Raw genomic sequence first — 16,304 nt, 5'->3', positions numbered from 1 at the left:
ATATATATAAATGTTATAAAATAATAATCTATATATACAATTACTTATAATGTATAGTTTAAAAAAATAAAATACAAATTATAAATAAAGGAACCTAATTAAAAGTCGAGGTTAGAATTTGATTCTATGTCCTTAAGACAGATTCGCCCCGCTATGATGCTTACGGACTCAGTGGCGTCTATCTCCCAGGATACAACGACTTGTCTTCCTTCGGTAGTAGCACTGCAAACTAAAGGAATAGGCGAACCGGCTCGGTGTAGTACTCTCTGACTCGAACTCGAACTCGAACTCAGACTCGAAATGACTGACTAAAGCTCGAACCCAAATACTAAAGCTCGAACCCCCGTACTAAAGTAATAATAAGGCAACCATTGAGGTCGGTGAAAATTTATAATGCAATTAAGTTACTGCTCTCAAAATTAAATTTTGTCTTGTTATGATACAGGTTATTAGAAAGATATTTTAAATGTCAATAAAACATTGTAAATTCGCAATGATCACATGAACAGTCTCATCCATGGTATTCATGTTTCTGTTATAGGCATGGATTTACCCTAGCACAGACTGAAACTTTTGTAAATGGTGGAGAAACTAACTACATGTATAACATTAAATAAACTATAACTTTTGTTTAATAATCTATGAAAAATGCTAAACTTCACAAATTATATTCATGACATAGTAAACTTAGTAACTTGAAAAGAAATAGAAAATACTATTTTATAAAAATTAAATTTAATAAAAATGTATTCTCATTGTTTCAAAAAGAATATCTCTTTTAAAAAATCGTGACTTTTCCTATTTTAAATTCAAAATAGATAATTATTGAATCTTCTTTTCAAAGATACCAATCTTATTTTATTCAATTCATATTTCCTACCGAGAGAATGCTATTTTAGACTTTTAGTGGGGAAATCAACATCTTCTCTCTCCATTGAGAGCATCATGTGCTGAGGTTAGCCTTCACATGGTCCAAAATGGGCTTTCCATTCCCTAACTCGTCAGACAAGGAGACCAGGATCCATAAAATGGGGGTCAAAAGGTAGCTTTTTGAAGGGCTAGACTTTGGAAAATTACCTGTCATGACAATATAGATTTTAAATTCTAAATTACTCCTTTTTACAATCAAAATATAAAAAGAAAAAGAAAAACACTGTGATTTGATTATTATATATATGATCAAATTTTTTCTATTGAGTTTTCAAACATATATAGAGCAGTATTTGGAATAGTTGCACACATTACGTTGAACGCATTAATGTCCTTTTAGCCCAACATTCACTTGTACATATTTACTTTCATCTATACTATGATTAAGTTTTTGGGGGAAAAAAAAAAAAGTTGAACCCATTAATTAAGCACACGGAATTTTTATAATTTAAATTTATTTCAATGCTTTGTTTTTTTGAAGTGTAAATTTATTTCAATGTTGAGAGGCTTATGTGAGAACGTATATAGAAGCTCAATGTTAAAGGATGAAGGAGCAAAGAGTTACATTTATCAAAAGATCCCATTTTATAAATAATGTTAATTTTTATAAATATAAATAGTTATATTTGACAAGATTGAGACAAGTACTATAATTTTTTTATCTTTGCATTACTTAAAGTCAATTCACCAAATAAATAAATTACTTAGATGTTAATGAACACGAAATCTATAAGAATTTTTACGTGATTTAGCACAATTCTTATTTACATAGGATTTTGATCAATCGAAATATCCCAATGTTCAATTGAGACAAATGCATATTTTTTTGATCAAACTTACTTAGTCTTGATGGAAGGAGGCCTAAGTTGGAGCGAGATTTTTCATGCTCTAATTACATTGGACCTACCTCCTCCTCCTCCTCCTCCTTTATTTATTTTTTTATTTTTTTATTTATTTTTTTATTTTTTTTCGAAAAACACTAACCACACAAATAACATGTATCAAACCCATCAGCTTATTATCTTTATAAGCCTCACAAATATTATGACTACTAGAATCATTTAGAGACCTCATTTTTGTCTTACCCCTCAAATGCACAAAGATCCAATCGAAGAATTACCCCCATTACCCACGTCCAAAAACTTTAGAGTAGCCCATTCAATATCGGAAATATTTTATATCACAATAAAATAAAATATGAGCATGATGAAATGGAGTAGTTTTAGTTGGGGTCTCCTGTAAATTTGCAACTCTACCGCGTGGGTGCAGTTGAAGAGACGCATGATTGTTCTAGAATTACATAAACACAAGAGACTTTTAGAGTCAGTTTGGAATTGCTGTTAGAATGTTAAAAGCGATTTTAATAATAGAGCTATTATAAATATAGTGACATATTGTATAAAACATTTTTTATACTTGAAGCACTTTTAAATTTGTTTGGTAATAATGTTGCTTAAAGCACTTTTATTACTAATTTTATTATATTATCATTACACTAAACATATACTAATTTCCTAATATTAAATATTATAAAATTTCACTAATTTGAATAATTTATAAAGATCAACTTGTACCGGTGTGTTTTTATTTTTATTTTTAATATCACATATTTTGTTTATGATATTGAATTTGTATTGAGTACTAAAATATAAATGAGATAAACATATTTTAATAATGATTAATTTGTATTTGATTTAGGTTTTCTAGTAATAAATTAAGCAAATTTGTTCATATGCTATCTAATAATGAAATTTAGTAATATAACATTTTGCAATATAGACAACACTTCATAAAATAAAAGTAGACACTTTAACCACAATTAATAATCTTATTACTTATTACTTAAGATAATAGTATAGATGTATTATAGTTATTTTAAAAACAAATTATAAATCATAATTTATTAAAAATTAAGCATCAAACAATTAAATAATTTAGAATCCCAAAATAAACTGAGATTAGAAGGCTGAAGAGTCACAAAATAAATTAAGATTTTAGTTTATTACACAGTCCATATTGTTTGCTATTTGTTTGTAGAAGGGATACAATTATATTTATAAAAAATATAAAGGGATTAAACCGTCAAAAAAAAAAAAAAAAAAAATTAGTTACCTTAAAACATGAACCTCTATCTTAACGGAATTTTAAAAGTTACAATTTTTAATTTCATTCAAACGCGCTTTTTAGATTTAATCTCTACCATTTAGAAGATTATTATTATTATTATTTTTTCACCAAACACATAACAACACGGATTTTTAAAATAGAAATACTTTCCAACAGTAGAGAAGCAATCCCAAATACCCGCTTGGACTTCTAAACTCCTCTCATCATTGTTCCCACGTTCCAACTCCAGTCGATTCACTTCCAACGCCTCCCTCTCTCTACTCTTGAAATCCTTCAACCTATACATTCTTAGTGTACCTACAAACAATTTGGAATCACAGGTGATCGATCTCCATCCATGGCAGAGGACACCATCATGGAAGAGAGAGAAGAGCTCATGGTTTCACCCAAAGGCGGAGACCCAACTCTCAGAATCGCCCATTTCCTCAAACCCACCGTCACCTCCATTGATGGACCAGCCTCTGATCTTCCTTCGTCTTCTCCCACCTCTGTACCCGCCAATTCCGTGTCAAACAAACCGCCACTCAAAACGGCGTTCATTGGCTGGAGATACGCAACAAAGGATTGGAAAGCATGGGTGAGTAGCATGCGTTCCTTGCACCAATCAGCGTGGAAGAAGGCCGGAATTGACGAAGCCATCATGAATTCAACCTACGCAATCATAAGAAATGACAAGTTGGTGTTTGGGTTTGCAGAGAGATGGTGCTCTGAGACCAACACATTTGTGTTTCCGTGGGGAGAAACAACCATCACTCTCGAAGATATAATGATTTTGGGAGGTTACTCTGTTTTGGGTGACTCTGTTTCAAGCCATCTTGAATCAAGAGAAATGGAGGAAACCCAAGAGAAACTATTCCGAGCACGGTCTGAAGTAATCAGGAGTAAAGCTAAGAGGGCCAGCCAACATGGATGGATGTCTAAATTCATGGCTAGTGGAAGCGACGTAGAGCATGAAGCATTCCTAGCCTTTTGGTTGTCAAGGTTTGTCTTCGCACAATTACATAAAACCATAGGAAAAGATGTTATTCCAATTGCTATTCATCTAGCTAGAGGTACTAGAATCGCGCTCGCACCTGCTGTTCTTGCAAGCCTTTACAAAGATTTGAGTTTGTTGAAAGAGGCTATTCTGTCCCCAAACAGATTAGGAGTTACAGTTTGCACGACATTACAATATGTTCAGGTTTGGGCGTGGGAGAGGTTTCTTACATTGCAGCCAAATGCCAATTCCGATGGACATGGTAAGCCAAGATTGGCTCGATGGGAGAAAGCTAAGAGAGTGAACATTGAGAATATAAGGTTGACATTAGATTCAGCTGGAGAATATTTTCTGTGGCGGCCTTATGCTGCGGACAATGAGAAAGGAGAGTGGTTATTGTTTCGTCAAGGGATGGATGAGAAAATGGAGTCGCTTGCTTTATGCTTGAGGGTCTGCGAGCTGGTTGGGCATGGAGCTAGGTGTATAGAGCAGTACCTCCCACATCGAGTAGCAAGACAGTTTGGGTTGGATCAAGATCTTCCAGGTCCGGTTTCTCGTTCCAATGCAACTCCTGCAATTGCTTGGAGTAATTACAAGAGGTCAATTAGGGACAAGAAATTATATATTCCACCACGACATTGTGAGCCGGGTGTTACCACTCGATATTTGGAGTGGTGGAATAAAATAAAGATTGGTCAGCATCAGCAAGAAGCTAATTCAAATAGTTTGGAAAGAACTCCACAAAGTTGTAAGAGAGAAACAGATCCTGCTGTGCCTCCTGGTTTTCCACCCAAATCCATTTCTATTGAATCAAGTGATTCTAGTGATGATGACAGATTATTAATATCGGAGATGTTGAGAAGAAATATGAAGCGTAGAGGCGGCCAGCCTTCAATGGGATCTCAATTGCAAACTCTATCGTCTTCGAATAGTGGAACTATTCAAATGATGGAGTCGGTGGTTAAAATTCCAGAAAAGATTGCCGCGACAGTTGCAGATGATGCAAGTGAAAGTAGAGCAGATATGATGGTGGATATTGATGCAATTGAAAGTCAAGTGAGGGCTCCGGTTAATAATATGGTAAGCATTGACAGCAATCTAGCAGGAACATCAGTTTATAATGCGACGAGAACTAACAGCCATGTAGGAGAAAGCAACGCTCATCATACATATGAAATAGAGGGATTGGAAATTGAAGCTAGAATTAGCAAGCTTGAAAAAGTGGTTGCTCTGCTAAAAGCAGCAAATTAGGCCAGAGATTTACTTAAGACATAGAAAAAGTCTTCATTGACAGAAACCATCAAAATTTTATTGTTAGATCAATATTGGCTTTTGTGATAACTGTTGTTCACATTTCTAGTAATGTGCTTCTTTGATCCTCGAACTGATATTGGTTGCTAAATATTGATGCTATCATATTTGTCATATTTCCTTACAAGCATAGATGTGTTAATTAGTTATACAGTTGTTAGTTTTTCATTCATTGCTTACTTTTGTCATCTTCTATGTTGAGTAACACAAAGCACCATTGGTTGGTCACTTGTATTCAGTGGCTATAATAATATTTGAGAATATGCTTTTTCCTTATTGCTTCATTACTGACAGTATTGTGTTATTTTTTTCTTTTGTAAATAATAGTATTGGGCTTTGTTTTTTTTTTTTTTTTTTTTTTCCCCGGATTTTTCCTTGAGATATTTTTTTCTTTTTTAAAATCTGCATCGCTTTTGAATATGTTTTGTGACGATTCTTTGTTCTGGCTATTTTGCTTCTGCAGCACAAAACCTCTTCCACCCTTCCAGTTTAAGTTATATGATCTGTAAACACACACAAGGTTGTATACGCGCATACGGAAATACTAATATATATTTGATGGAAAATAACTAAACCTTGTTAAACAAATAACAACAGTAACTGTGCCATGAGGGTGTGATTTAATTTTGGATGGAAGGGAAAGAAGAATAGGTGGATGAAATATCTCTAGAGAAGAGATTGTGTCATTCCCTCTTTTTGTTTGGTTGAATGGAAAAGAAGAAGAAGAAGAAAGTGACAACTTACATTGTTAGTTAGGAAAGAATGGAAGAGAGTTTTGAGTTGTCTTTACCATTATATCCATCATTATCTATATTGTTGTAATTTATAAAGAATAGTATTATAATTTAAAACTTTTATAATAACCACACTTGTTTTTCCTCCTCTATTCTCTTCATATTTGGAGAGATGAAAATTTGTGGAGGAGAATAGATAGGAAGGTTGACTTATCCATCCTATTATTATTTCCCTCCTTGTCTCCACTCTACCAATTGAAGGTATTTATTCGATCCTTCTTTCCTAACTTCCCTCCACCATAGTGTAACGACCCAAACCTGGAGGTACAGGTCACAAATCGGATCATGACCCGACCTGGGAACACCAAAGGGTAAAATGGTCTTTTTGACCATTAAAGGGTACTATAGTCCCATAATACTGCCATCATGATCGTTACAAATCAATTTGATTCACTTACGATTGAAAGAATAAACTTAATCCTTAAATCGGTTTAATAAGGGGTAATTCAGTCTTTTTGGACCGTGCAACGCATTGGGAACCTTAAAACTGTCTTCTAAGCCGTATATAATCGTTTGGGGTCACTTGAAAATGTAAGAAAGCAATTTGGTTCAGAGTCATCCGTTTTAAGGCTGAAAAAAGGCATAAATGAATTTTTGGATCATCCTACTCGCATCCTTCGATGAATGCAGTTTGGGTAGGGCTGATAAGAATGGGAAGTATAGGACCTAATTTGATGGATACGAGCTTAGAAATGGTCTTGTAGATTATATTACAGTAGGATATAGGTCTAAAGTCATTGGCTGAGGTAGGGTTTGGGGTTTTGGGCACCAAGGCAATGTATGAGTTATTTATTTCAGTTAACTTTCTTCCTGAAATGAAGAAATCTCTAACTGCTGCAATAACATCCTGACCAACAATTGGCCAAGAGTGTTTAAAGAAGCAAGAATTAAATCCATCTGCCCATGGCTCTTATAGGGGTGGAATGAGAGAATGGAGGATTGTATTTCTGAATCTATGGGAATTGCTAAGAGTGAAGGAAGAAGGTGTGATGGAACAGTCTTGGATATCACTGATGAGATAAAGTCCATACCTGAGTCGCTATTGCTGCATTGTCCAAGAATGGCTTGGAAATGGTTGAACAATTCCGCTTTAAGCTCCTGTCCTTGAAGTTGGAATCCATTAGGATCAGTAATTGATTGGACCTTCCTCCTGTTAGCTTTGGAATTGAAGCTTCTCATGAAGAAGGAGGTGTTTTGGTCATCCTCTCTAAGCCAGTACACTGATGATTTTTGCTTAAAGAACTTTTCCTTAGCCAAAACTAATTCAGAGAGTTTCTGTGATAACTCCTTTTCTCCGAGTCTAAGTTTGTCTTGAGCTGGATTGGAGTCAAGTCCTCTCTGACAAAGGTGTAATTCATCCCTACAAGCTGCAACCCTCTCTGAAATGGCACTGAATTCCTTCTTGTTTAAGAGCTTGAGTGGTTACTTTAGTGCTCTCAGCTTTTGCACCAACCTAAACATCCTTGAACCATGCACTTCCATTTGCCAAACTTGTGAAATAGTGGTTAAGAAATTAGGATTAATGGCCCAAAAGTTGAAGAATCTGAAGGGGTTGTTCTTTCTAGAAACAAGTGTTCCAAAATTAACAATCATAGGTGAGTGGTCTGAGATTCCCTGGGGTAAGAATTGGCATTCAGATTGTGGAAATCTAGACATCCATGGTTGGTTGATGAGCACTCTGTCCAATTTCCTTGAGATGTTAGCACATCCAACGCTATCATTGGACCATATGTGAAAAATTCCATTAAACCTCAGGTCCTCAAGCCCGGCCATTAGAGTTTAGAAAGTCCTTGAATTCTAACATACCAAATGTCACACCTTAGGGCTCCACCAAAGGAATTATTGAGAAAGTCACAATGTTGATCATTTGATGTGGCATGCTCTGAACCATGACGAGCTTCATTATGCATGACCCAATAGTTCACAATGTTGTAAAAGTTGCAGGAGTTGCTCCACTTATCTCCTTAGATCATCCATCTCAACATCTTTTAGGTCTTTTTCACGAGCTGCCGATTCTTAAATATTTGGCTTGCCACGACGAGGACTGGCCATCTGAAACCTAAGCTCTGATACTAATTTGAGATGCGAAAGATTATCGAGAAACAAGAGGTAACAGAAGTGAACAAGAAATATATAATTTCCCACCACCCACTACAATCCATTAAAGGGATACAGAGTTTGGATAACAAGAACTCCTCCTCCTTAAAAGCCAAACGCTCAAATATCATTTAAATTCATCAAAAACTGACTTCTAAGTACATCAATAGGAACTTCATTAAATAGGGGCATGGAACAACCCTCCAGCAATAGGTAGATTTCCAAAACACAAAAAACAAGTAAAGAAAATAAAAAGGCAGAAGACTTTTTTTACTCACAACTTACTAAACTAAATTAAAGACTTAGGGACTTGAAAGTCCTATCAAAAGAAGTCCTAAAAATGAGAGTAATAATCTTGGAAACTGATCAAAAGAGTTGGAGCAGAAAAGAGAGAGAAAAACCCAACAAGTATGTATTTCCGAACTGCAAAATTTTCAGTCATATAAAAAATGCCTTTTACCAAAAAGGTCATAACTCCTAGAAATGTCAAAATTGCACACCATTTTTTTCCATTTAAAAGGAGGGGTTTGTTTGGTTTATAATTACGAAAATAATTTTTTATTATTAGAAAACTGAAAACGGTACAAAAATCTCTGCTTGGTTCAATTTTCATAAAACTGTTTACTGTTCTTTGAATTCTTGAGAACTGTTTTCAAAATTACAAACAAACAAGTTCTAAACTTCTAGATCTTTCCAGGTGGTTCCTCATATAATTCTTTTTTGATAGTTCTCAGCTGGGCTTCAATGTTGGGCCAAAAACTCATTCTGCATTCTCTAAAAAACATAGGCTAAGTAACATTGAGTTAGTTAGTTGGGCTTTGGCAAGGGACAATCGGTGTCAATTTTTAGGGTTAGAAAGGTAAAAGAGGCAATTTTGTAGGGTTTTTTTTTCCTTCTTTTTCCTTTACTTTATTTTTTTATTTTTTTTATGACATCAGTTGGCGATCAGCCATTTTTGTTTCTAAAAATTTTAAGGGTAGTTTGATACTGTTACAATAGATGTCAACAATGCTAACGAAACTAACTTTGACAGGGATGGAAAACAATAGAAGTTGTGGTTTTTATTATGTGGCAATAAAAAACCAATCCAACAGTGTAACATTAATACTCTCACACAATTCACACAAAGGGCCAAAGTACAACCCCTCTAAGCACGTCTGTTTTGACTAGGTATAGAAAATCCCGGAATTTCATCACCACTCTACACCCTTAAGGCCTTAGCAATTCTAACACCTCTCATTGCTTTCCCCCCTCTCTCTCTCAATTTTAGCGCACACGTAAAACCAGCACATTCTTTTTCCCTCTCCTCAGTTTAGCAAAGACAAACAAAACTAACGAATTCTATCCCAATTAATCAGTTGCTCTTATCTTTTAACATTTCCCTATATATATACACTCCTTGATCTCAATCGATCTCAAACCAGGCCTGACAATGGAGATGTCTGCGAGGAAATCTCCATACCGTCTTATCTTCCTCATTTCTGCTCTTGCAATCCAGTGTTTCGCCTCGGTCCACTCCATCGGCATCAACTATGGAACTCTCGGCGACAACCTCCCACCGCCGGACAAGGTGGCTCAATTTATCAAAGACAAGACCAACATAGACTCAGTCAAGCTCTTCGATGCCAACCCCGACGTTATCAAGGCCTTCGCCGACACTGGCATCGCCGTCTCCATCACCATCCCCAACGGCGACATCCCAGGCCTCACCACTATCGGCGGGGCTGGCCAGTGGATCGAGAAAAATTTTAAACCATTCTATCCAGCAACCAAAATTAAGTACATTTTGTTAGGAAGTGAACTCCTCCACTGGGGTGACGCAAACCAGAAAAGCAGCCTCGTACCCGCCATGAAAACCCTAAGCCAAGCTCTCCAGCAGGCTGACATTAAGGACGTTAAGATCACAACCCCTCATTCTCTCAGCATCCTCCTTCCCAACCCGATCCCGAGCGCCGGGAGGTTCCACCCGGATGTTGAGAAATCCTTTATAGCACCCATGCTTGAGTTTTTACGTGAAACCAAATCAGGGTTTATGATTAATCCCTACCCGTATTTCGCCTACAGCTCGGAGAAGGCAGATTACGTTCTCTTCAAGCCAAACGCCGGTGTTCGGGACCCGAACACGGGGCTATTGTACACCAACATTTATGATCAGTTGTTGGATTCAGTATACAGTGCCATGAAGGGCTTAGGGTATGGAGATGTGGAGATTGTGGTGGGAGAGACCGGGTGGCCGTCCATGGGTGAGCCCTGGTTGACACAAAACAACGTTGAGAATGCCAGGCAGCACAACTTCAACGTGTTGCAGAAGGCTACCTCCGGTCAAGGGACACCGTTGATGCCAAAACAGAATTTTGAAACTTTTATTTTTGCCTTGTTCAATGAGAACCAGAAACCAGGTTCAATTGCTGAGAAGAACTTCGGGTTGTTCCGGCCAGATTTCACCCCGGTTTATGACGTTGGAGTTTTGGGTCCACGACAGGTATGCAATGATACAGAAAATGAAATTGAAAATGATAATTAAATCTATTTGTTAACCTAAAAGCATTATGACCATTGATGGTCCTACTTCAGCCCACCTGAGGTTTTTGACAAACAAGTTTAACTACAGAATGTAGACATAAAATTTTAATAGAATTTAGACATAAAAATTTATGTTATCCTTATGGCTCCGATAAGTTACAATGTATTAAGCATGGAGAAAGCATACAATACTTTTTTTGTATTTATTGTATGCTACCTCCTACTCTGGAGGTTTTTTCTTGAAAATTCTCAATTAGTCTATTATCCATGCAAATTGAGAATTTTTTCGTGAGTTATCACGCGTAGCATCCTGGTTTTTAAAAAATTCTCTATTTCTTATAATTTGAGTTTCTATAACCCATTGGACACGGGTACAATAAAAACTTTGATATTGTATACTTTCTCAAGATCAAGGTCTCAAGATCATGGTCCCTCATATTTACGGACGGTAAATGGGGACGATTTTGGGCAGATGTATACTAGCTCACCCCATCCTCATTTAAATTACCTTGCCTTGTCTCCACCCAAAATTGACTAAACAGAGTACCCTCCTACCCGTCCCTGTGCCATTTAAGTTTTCTCACCCCGTGTGCACCCGCTCTGCTTGGTTTAGTTCCAAATTCCCACCATTTATTTTCCTAATTTCTGCACTCAAATCTAACAAAACATACCAATGAAAAAAAATATGGTGAAATTAGGATTTCGGGTTGTTGAGATTACTGCGGCTAAGGGTTATTGAGATTAGGATTTAGGATTCTAACTTAAATGTGTGTGTGTGTATATATATATATATAAGGATAATTCAATAAATAGGAAATATAAACGGGGCAGGACGACCTCCCACCACTCCGCCCCTGCACGAATTTTTACTAATAAAAATCATTCCCCCCAATTAAATTAAATGATTCCCCGAAATTGTTATAAACAGGGCGAATACCATTACTACGGGGAAATTGCCATCCTACTCGTACTTAACTTTCTTTGGCATGTGCTTTTTATTCTGTTCTTAAAAAATCCATTAATTAAGCAGATATTGCACATGTTAAAGAAGAGCTTATTATGTTCTTGTCCTGTTAAAGTTTAAACAGCTAGGATGTTTTTTTGACAGAATAAATAGCTAGATTAACAGATCATGAAAATAGTATTCATTTATAACTTTTTCATTGCATATATAGGATGCTCCGGCAACACCTGAGCCGTCAAAGGATAATTCGACACCAGAAACTAAACCTGCTTCGGAAACACCTGAACAGTCAAAGGATAATCCGGCACCGGATAATAAACCAAAAAAGGTACAGGCCTCCTAGAAAATTTATGATAGGTGTCACTTGTCTTTTTTATACTCCCTCTGTCTCGTATTGGTAGTCTATTTTTCTCTTTTAGAGTATTCTAAATTAAATGTCTATTTTGAAAAGTCAAACAAAATAAATATCATCTTTCCATAATTACTCTTTTAATTTTTCAAAAATCTTACAACTTGGTGTTATATATATATTTAATGTTTAAAAGATAATTTAGTAATTTAAAAAGGGACAATACATTAATTGCATGTTCCCTAAAAAGTTTTAAAATTAAAGATGGCCAACAAATAAAGGACCTAGGGAGTACTACATAAAATAAAAACATAAAAAATTTGTGTTCTCATTAATTTTTGTTCTGGAAAGACATGGTGCGTTGCGAAACCCGGCACGGATGCTCAGAAGTTGCAGTCGAGCATAGACTTCGCCTGCGGCAAGGTGGACTGCAAGCCCATTCAATCCGGCGGGCCATGCTTCGACCCTACCAATGCCGCCATGGCTCACGCATCATATGCAATGAACGCTTTCTATCAATCATCTGGAGGCAAAGACTGTGATTTCGATGGCAGTGGTGTTGTCACCAACACTGACCCAAGTAAGTATATAACACTTTTAACAACAATTCTAAATAATAAATTGTATGACAACTTTACGATCGATTGGACAAAACTGAATTGAACGTACAAATTAAGATATTGATGCATGTTTGGTATGTTTGATTACAGGCAAAGGTGAATGCAAGTACCAGTAAGGAAGTGAAAGAGAACACGAAATGGCTTCTGGAAAATGCGAATGATAAATTATATATTCATGATTCTTTTGTTTGCTAAATAGATAAATTTTGATTGATAAATTACCTATTCATTGTAGCTTTGATTGGATTATTCAAGGGATTTCTATGAAGAAGTTGGCCATATATAATTCGCTACTTTATTATGATGTATATCACAGTTCTAAATTAAGTGAATATGATATAATGCTATATTCGGTAATATGAAATTGGTCATGTTAGCCAGCTTCTAAAGAGTATTTGTTTGACATTAATATTCTAATCAATCGAATCGACACTAACTTAGATGATATAAACTTTGTCTCTCCAAATGATGGAGTTGGGTGTTCAAATTCTACCAAGGGACAATATATAAAAATTTGAGGACTGATTTATATTTATATTTATATTTATATTTATATTTATTTATTTACTTACTAACGTGGGGTGAGCAAAACAATTATATATATTGATGGATACAAATTCTCTCGAGTGTGTTAATTGTTGGTGCAGTACTAAAGTTGTGATATGAGAGAACAATTCAGCAGCGAGTGGAGTCCATTGTTAGATTGATTACCACTAAATTACACCCCTTCACTATCGAGTGAAGGACCTTAGTTCACATTTTACTGGACAATCTTTTGAACTAAACATTTTTAAAAGAAAGAGGCTCTGTCCCATTAATACCACTAAATTACAACCCTTCACTATCGAGCCCTTAGTTCACATTTTACTCGACAATCTTTTGAACTAAACATTTTAAAAAGAAAGAGACTCTGTCCCATTGATCACTGTGTAAGATTCAATATTGTTGGACACTAGCAAAAAATCGTTTTGGACGTCGTTGCATTACACCTTCAAAGATTAATGTTGTTCTTTAACAAATTTTGAACTCAATTCATGGCAAACTCATGGGGAAGCAATTGAGAGACTTAGATGCCTCTAGACATCTTCTGGTAGGTGAAGATCTCCTTAACTCTGTCATTCGTCCGCCTCCGCAGCCTCTTAACTCTCCTCTTCCATGGCAGCATGGGAGAAGTTATTTGGTACTCTGGATGTAGCGGTATTAAATACTCCCGGTCATTCACAACACTTCATTTCCCGTTATCAAGGTAAATTGGGGGTTTTGATTGGTCGGAATATTCAATAACTGTTTGCCCGACTGTATATTTGTGGGCAGCATGGAAACCCTTTTCTATTCGGCTACTAACAATTGGCATTCTTATCATCATAAACACTTATTTTTTTAAAAATTTGAGCTTTGATGGACCTATTTTTGCTTGCTAGCAATTTGTTGAAGCCAGATATGCATACGGAATGACATCATTTTCTTGTAACAAAGAAATGAACTTTGATCGCTATCAACGTGTTATCTGTCAAGAACTCTCCGTCAATCAAATAAATAGAAAGAATTTATTATATTAATTATCGCATATATGTTTTGTTGGTGAGAGAGGTCATATTTATAGTGATACGTTGCTACAGCTGTTACGACATGTTGTGTCCATTTTTCCCAAGTTATAGATGCAAATGATCTTACGAACACAAGAACGAGACCAACTTGACCAGAAAGTTAAGACTCCTACTAGTACCAAATCTGAATCAACCAGAAAAATTATGTCTTAAGAGTCCTTGGATTAACTTTCTAAATTTGTGTTGGTTTCAATTGTTGTTGTGATATAGCTTTTAGGGATAATTCAACTAGGAAAAAAAAAAAAAAAAAATGACTTTTAGGGATAATTACAATATATATATATATGAGCACTATTTGAATTTTTGATAGAGTCAAAAAAAACATTTTTTAGATTTAACTAAAATATTGTTGTGGACATAAAAAAAACATAGTTTATTTTTAGTTGATGCCCAAACTATCCTCCGATTTTTTTTTTTTTTTAACTTTTAGAAAAATGACCTAACTTACTGATATATGCACAAAACTTCAATCTCTTGGCCTACACTCTCAAAGCTCTCTCGATCTCCTTCTCCATCCCCAATGGATTGGGCTGCTATCTCCTGGTTTAATGATTTTATTCCGTGCATACAGAGCCATAACTTCATCCTTTGGCTTGCTTTACAAGAGAGACTCCAAATGCAAGGTAGCCAGTCCTTGCTGCACTGTCATTGGCTTAACTTCTGCTCACTATGCTTCTCATCAAAGAATCTCATTCTCACATGTTTTTCGAGTGTGAATTTTCAAATTCCATCTATATCTGGAAGTTCATTCAACTCAAATGTGCATTCCACATTTTACCTTCAAGCTGGAATGATCTTATAGCCTGTACATCTAGTCATTGGAAAGACGGCACCAAGAAGAACTGTTGGACATGGCCATGCAAATTGAGCTTCGGAGCATGTATTTACTGTTTATGGAAAGAAAGAACCAGAAATTGTTTCAAGGAAAGGCCTCCTCAGCAAACCAAGTGCTTAACGTTAAGAGGAAAACTTCAGTGTGAAGTGGAAGCACTCTACAGCAGCAATTAGAGTGATGCAGGATTGGGAGCTTCCCTCATCCTTCATTGTGAACGGATTTTCTCCACCGCATCGCAGAGGAACATTGATCTGGTTTTTGAACCAGAGCAATGCTCCTTTGAACTATAATGCTTGGGGCTCTTATTTGGGCCTAATCTAGTTGGGCTGGGCTGGGTTTTGTATGTATGTTTTGTTACCTTTGTGTTTTGGGCCACTAGCCTGTAAATTCTTCCTTCATCAAATAAATTTGTTTCACTCATACATAAAATAAAATAAAATAAAAAGTGATACCAAAGTGCACAAAAAGTGATACATGCACAAACATGGCACTCATGTACGTGCATAGAATTAATACCTACAGGAAACATTTTTTAAACTTTTTTTTACAATTATGTTAATTTGTATCTCCACATCAACATTTTAGTCATTTTATTTTATCAAAACATCTTGTCTTTGACTCCATAAAATAGTAAATTGTACCCCTTGACTTTTATAATATGTTGTATGTTTTATATATTAATTTCTATGAAGTTCCTTAAACCCTTTTTAATCTCATGACTCAGACCACCTTGTCCACTGCATCATTATTAACAAAGCATCATCCTTCATATCTGCATTTAGATTTCACCACCACTTTGACTTGGCCTTATTTTTGCATTTTTGAGACGCCGACAGTGTTAGACCGTGAATATAGGTATCTTATCATAGGTGCCCTCTCTTTGATTAGTATCTTATCATCTTCAATCAATAGGTTCTTGAGTTGAGTTATATTTTTTGCGATAATTTTAGTGACACTCTCTAAGATTTGGACAAATATCACACTAAGACATTTTCAAAAAATAACTTTCACTCAAACCCTAAATGCCTTTTTCGTCAATGACACTGTTAAAAATGGTCTAAAATAACCATTTTGTCCCCAATTTTTTAATGTTATTTATTCCAAAACATCGAAAGAACATAATTGCCCTCATTCATTACCCCATCTCTTTTGTTGGTGGGCCATGGTGTCC

General features: G+C 35.7%; 2 protein-coding genes across 2 annotated transcripts; both read left to right on the top strand.

Moving 5' to 3' along the window:
* Nucleotides 1-3,394: 3,394 nt before the first annotated feature.
* Nucleotides 3,395-5,284, top strand: LOC132314332 (uncharacterized). Its single transcript, XM_059813208.1, has one exon. It carries the CDS (start codon nucleotides 3,395-3,397, stop codon nucleotides 5,282-5,284), a length of 1,890 nt encoding a protein of 629 aa, XP_059669191.1.
* A 4,384-nt stretch (nucleotides 5,285-9,668) lies between these two features.
* Nucleotides 9,669-13,023, top strand: LOC132314925 (glucan endo-1,3-beta-glucosidase-like). The gene is made up of 4 exons (XM_059813695.1): nucleotides 9,669-10,717; nucleotides 11,934-12,050; nucleotides 12,423-12,651; nucleotides 12,782-13,023. The coding sequence occupies exons 1-4, from the start codon at nucleotides 9,674-9,676 to the stop codon at nucleotides 12,805-12,807; spliced, it is 1,416 nt and encodes a 471-aa protein (XP_059669678.1). The 5' UTR covers nucleotides 9,669-9,673; the 3' UTR covers nucleotides 12,808-13,023.
* Nucleotides 13,024-16,304: the final 3,281 nt, after the last annotated feature.

The sequence above is a fragment of the Cornus florida genome, unplaced genomic scaffold (assembly GCF_030987335.1).
Source record: "Cornus florida cultivar Cherokee Brave unplaced genomic scaffold, ASM3098733v1 CherokeeBrave_3.0.0_Hap2_Chr06, whole genome shotgun sequence".
NCBI lineage: Eukaryota > Viridiplantae > Streptophyta > Magnoliopsida > Cornales > Cornaceae > Cornus > Cornus florida.
The sequence above is the reverse complement of the archived record's forward strand: the minus strand, read 5'-3'. Positions and strand labels throughout refer to the sequence as shown.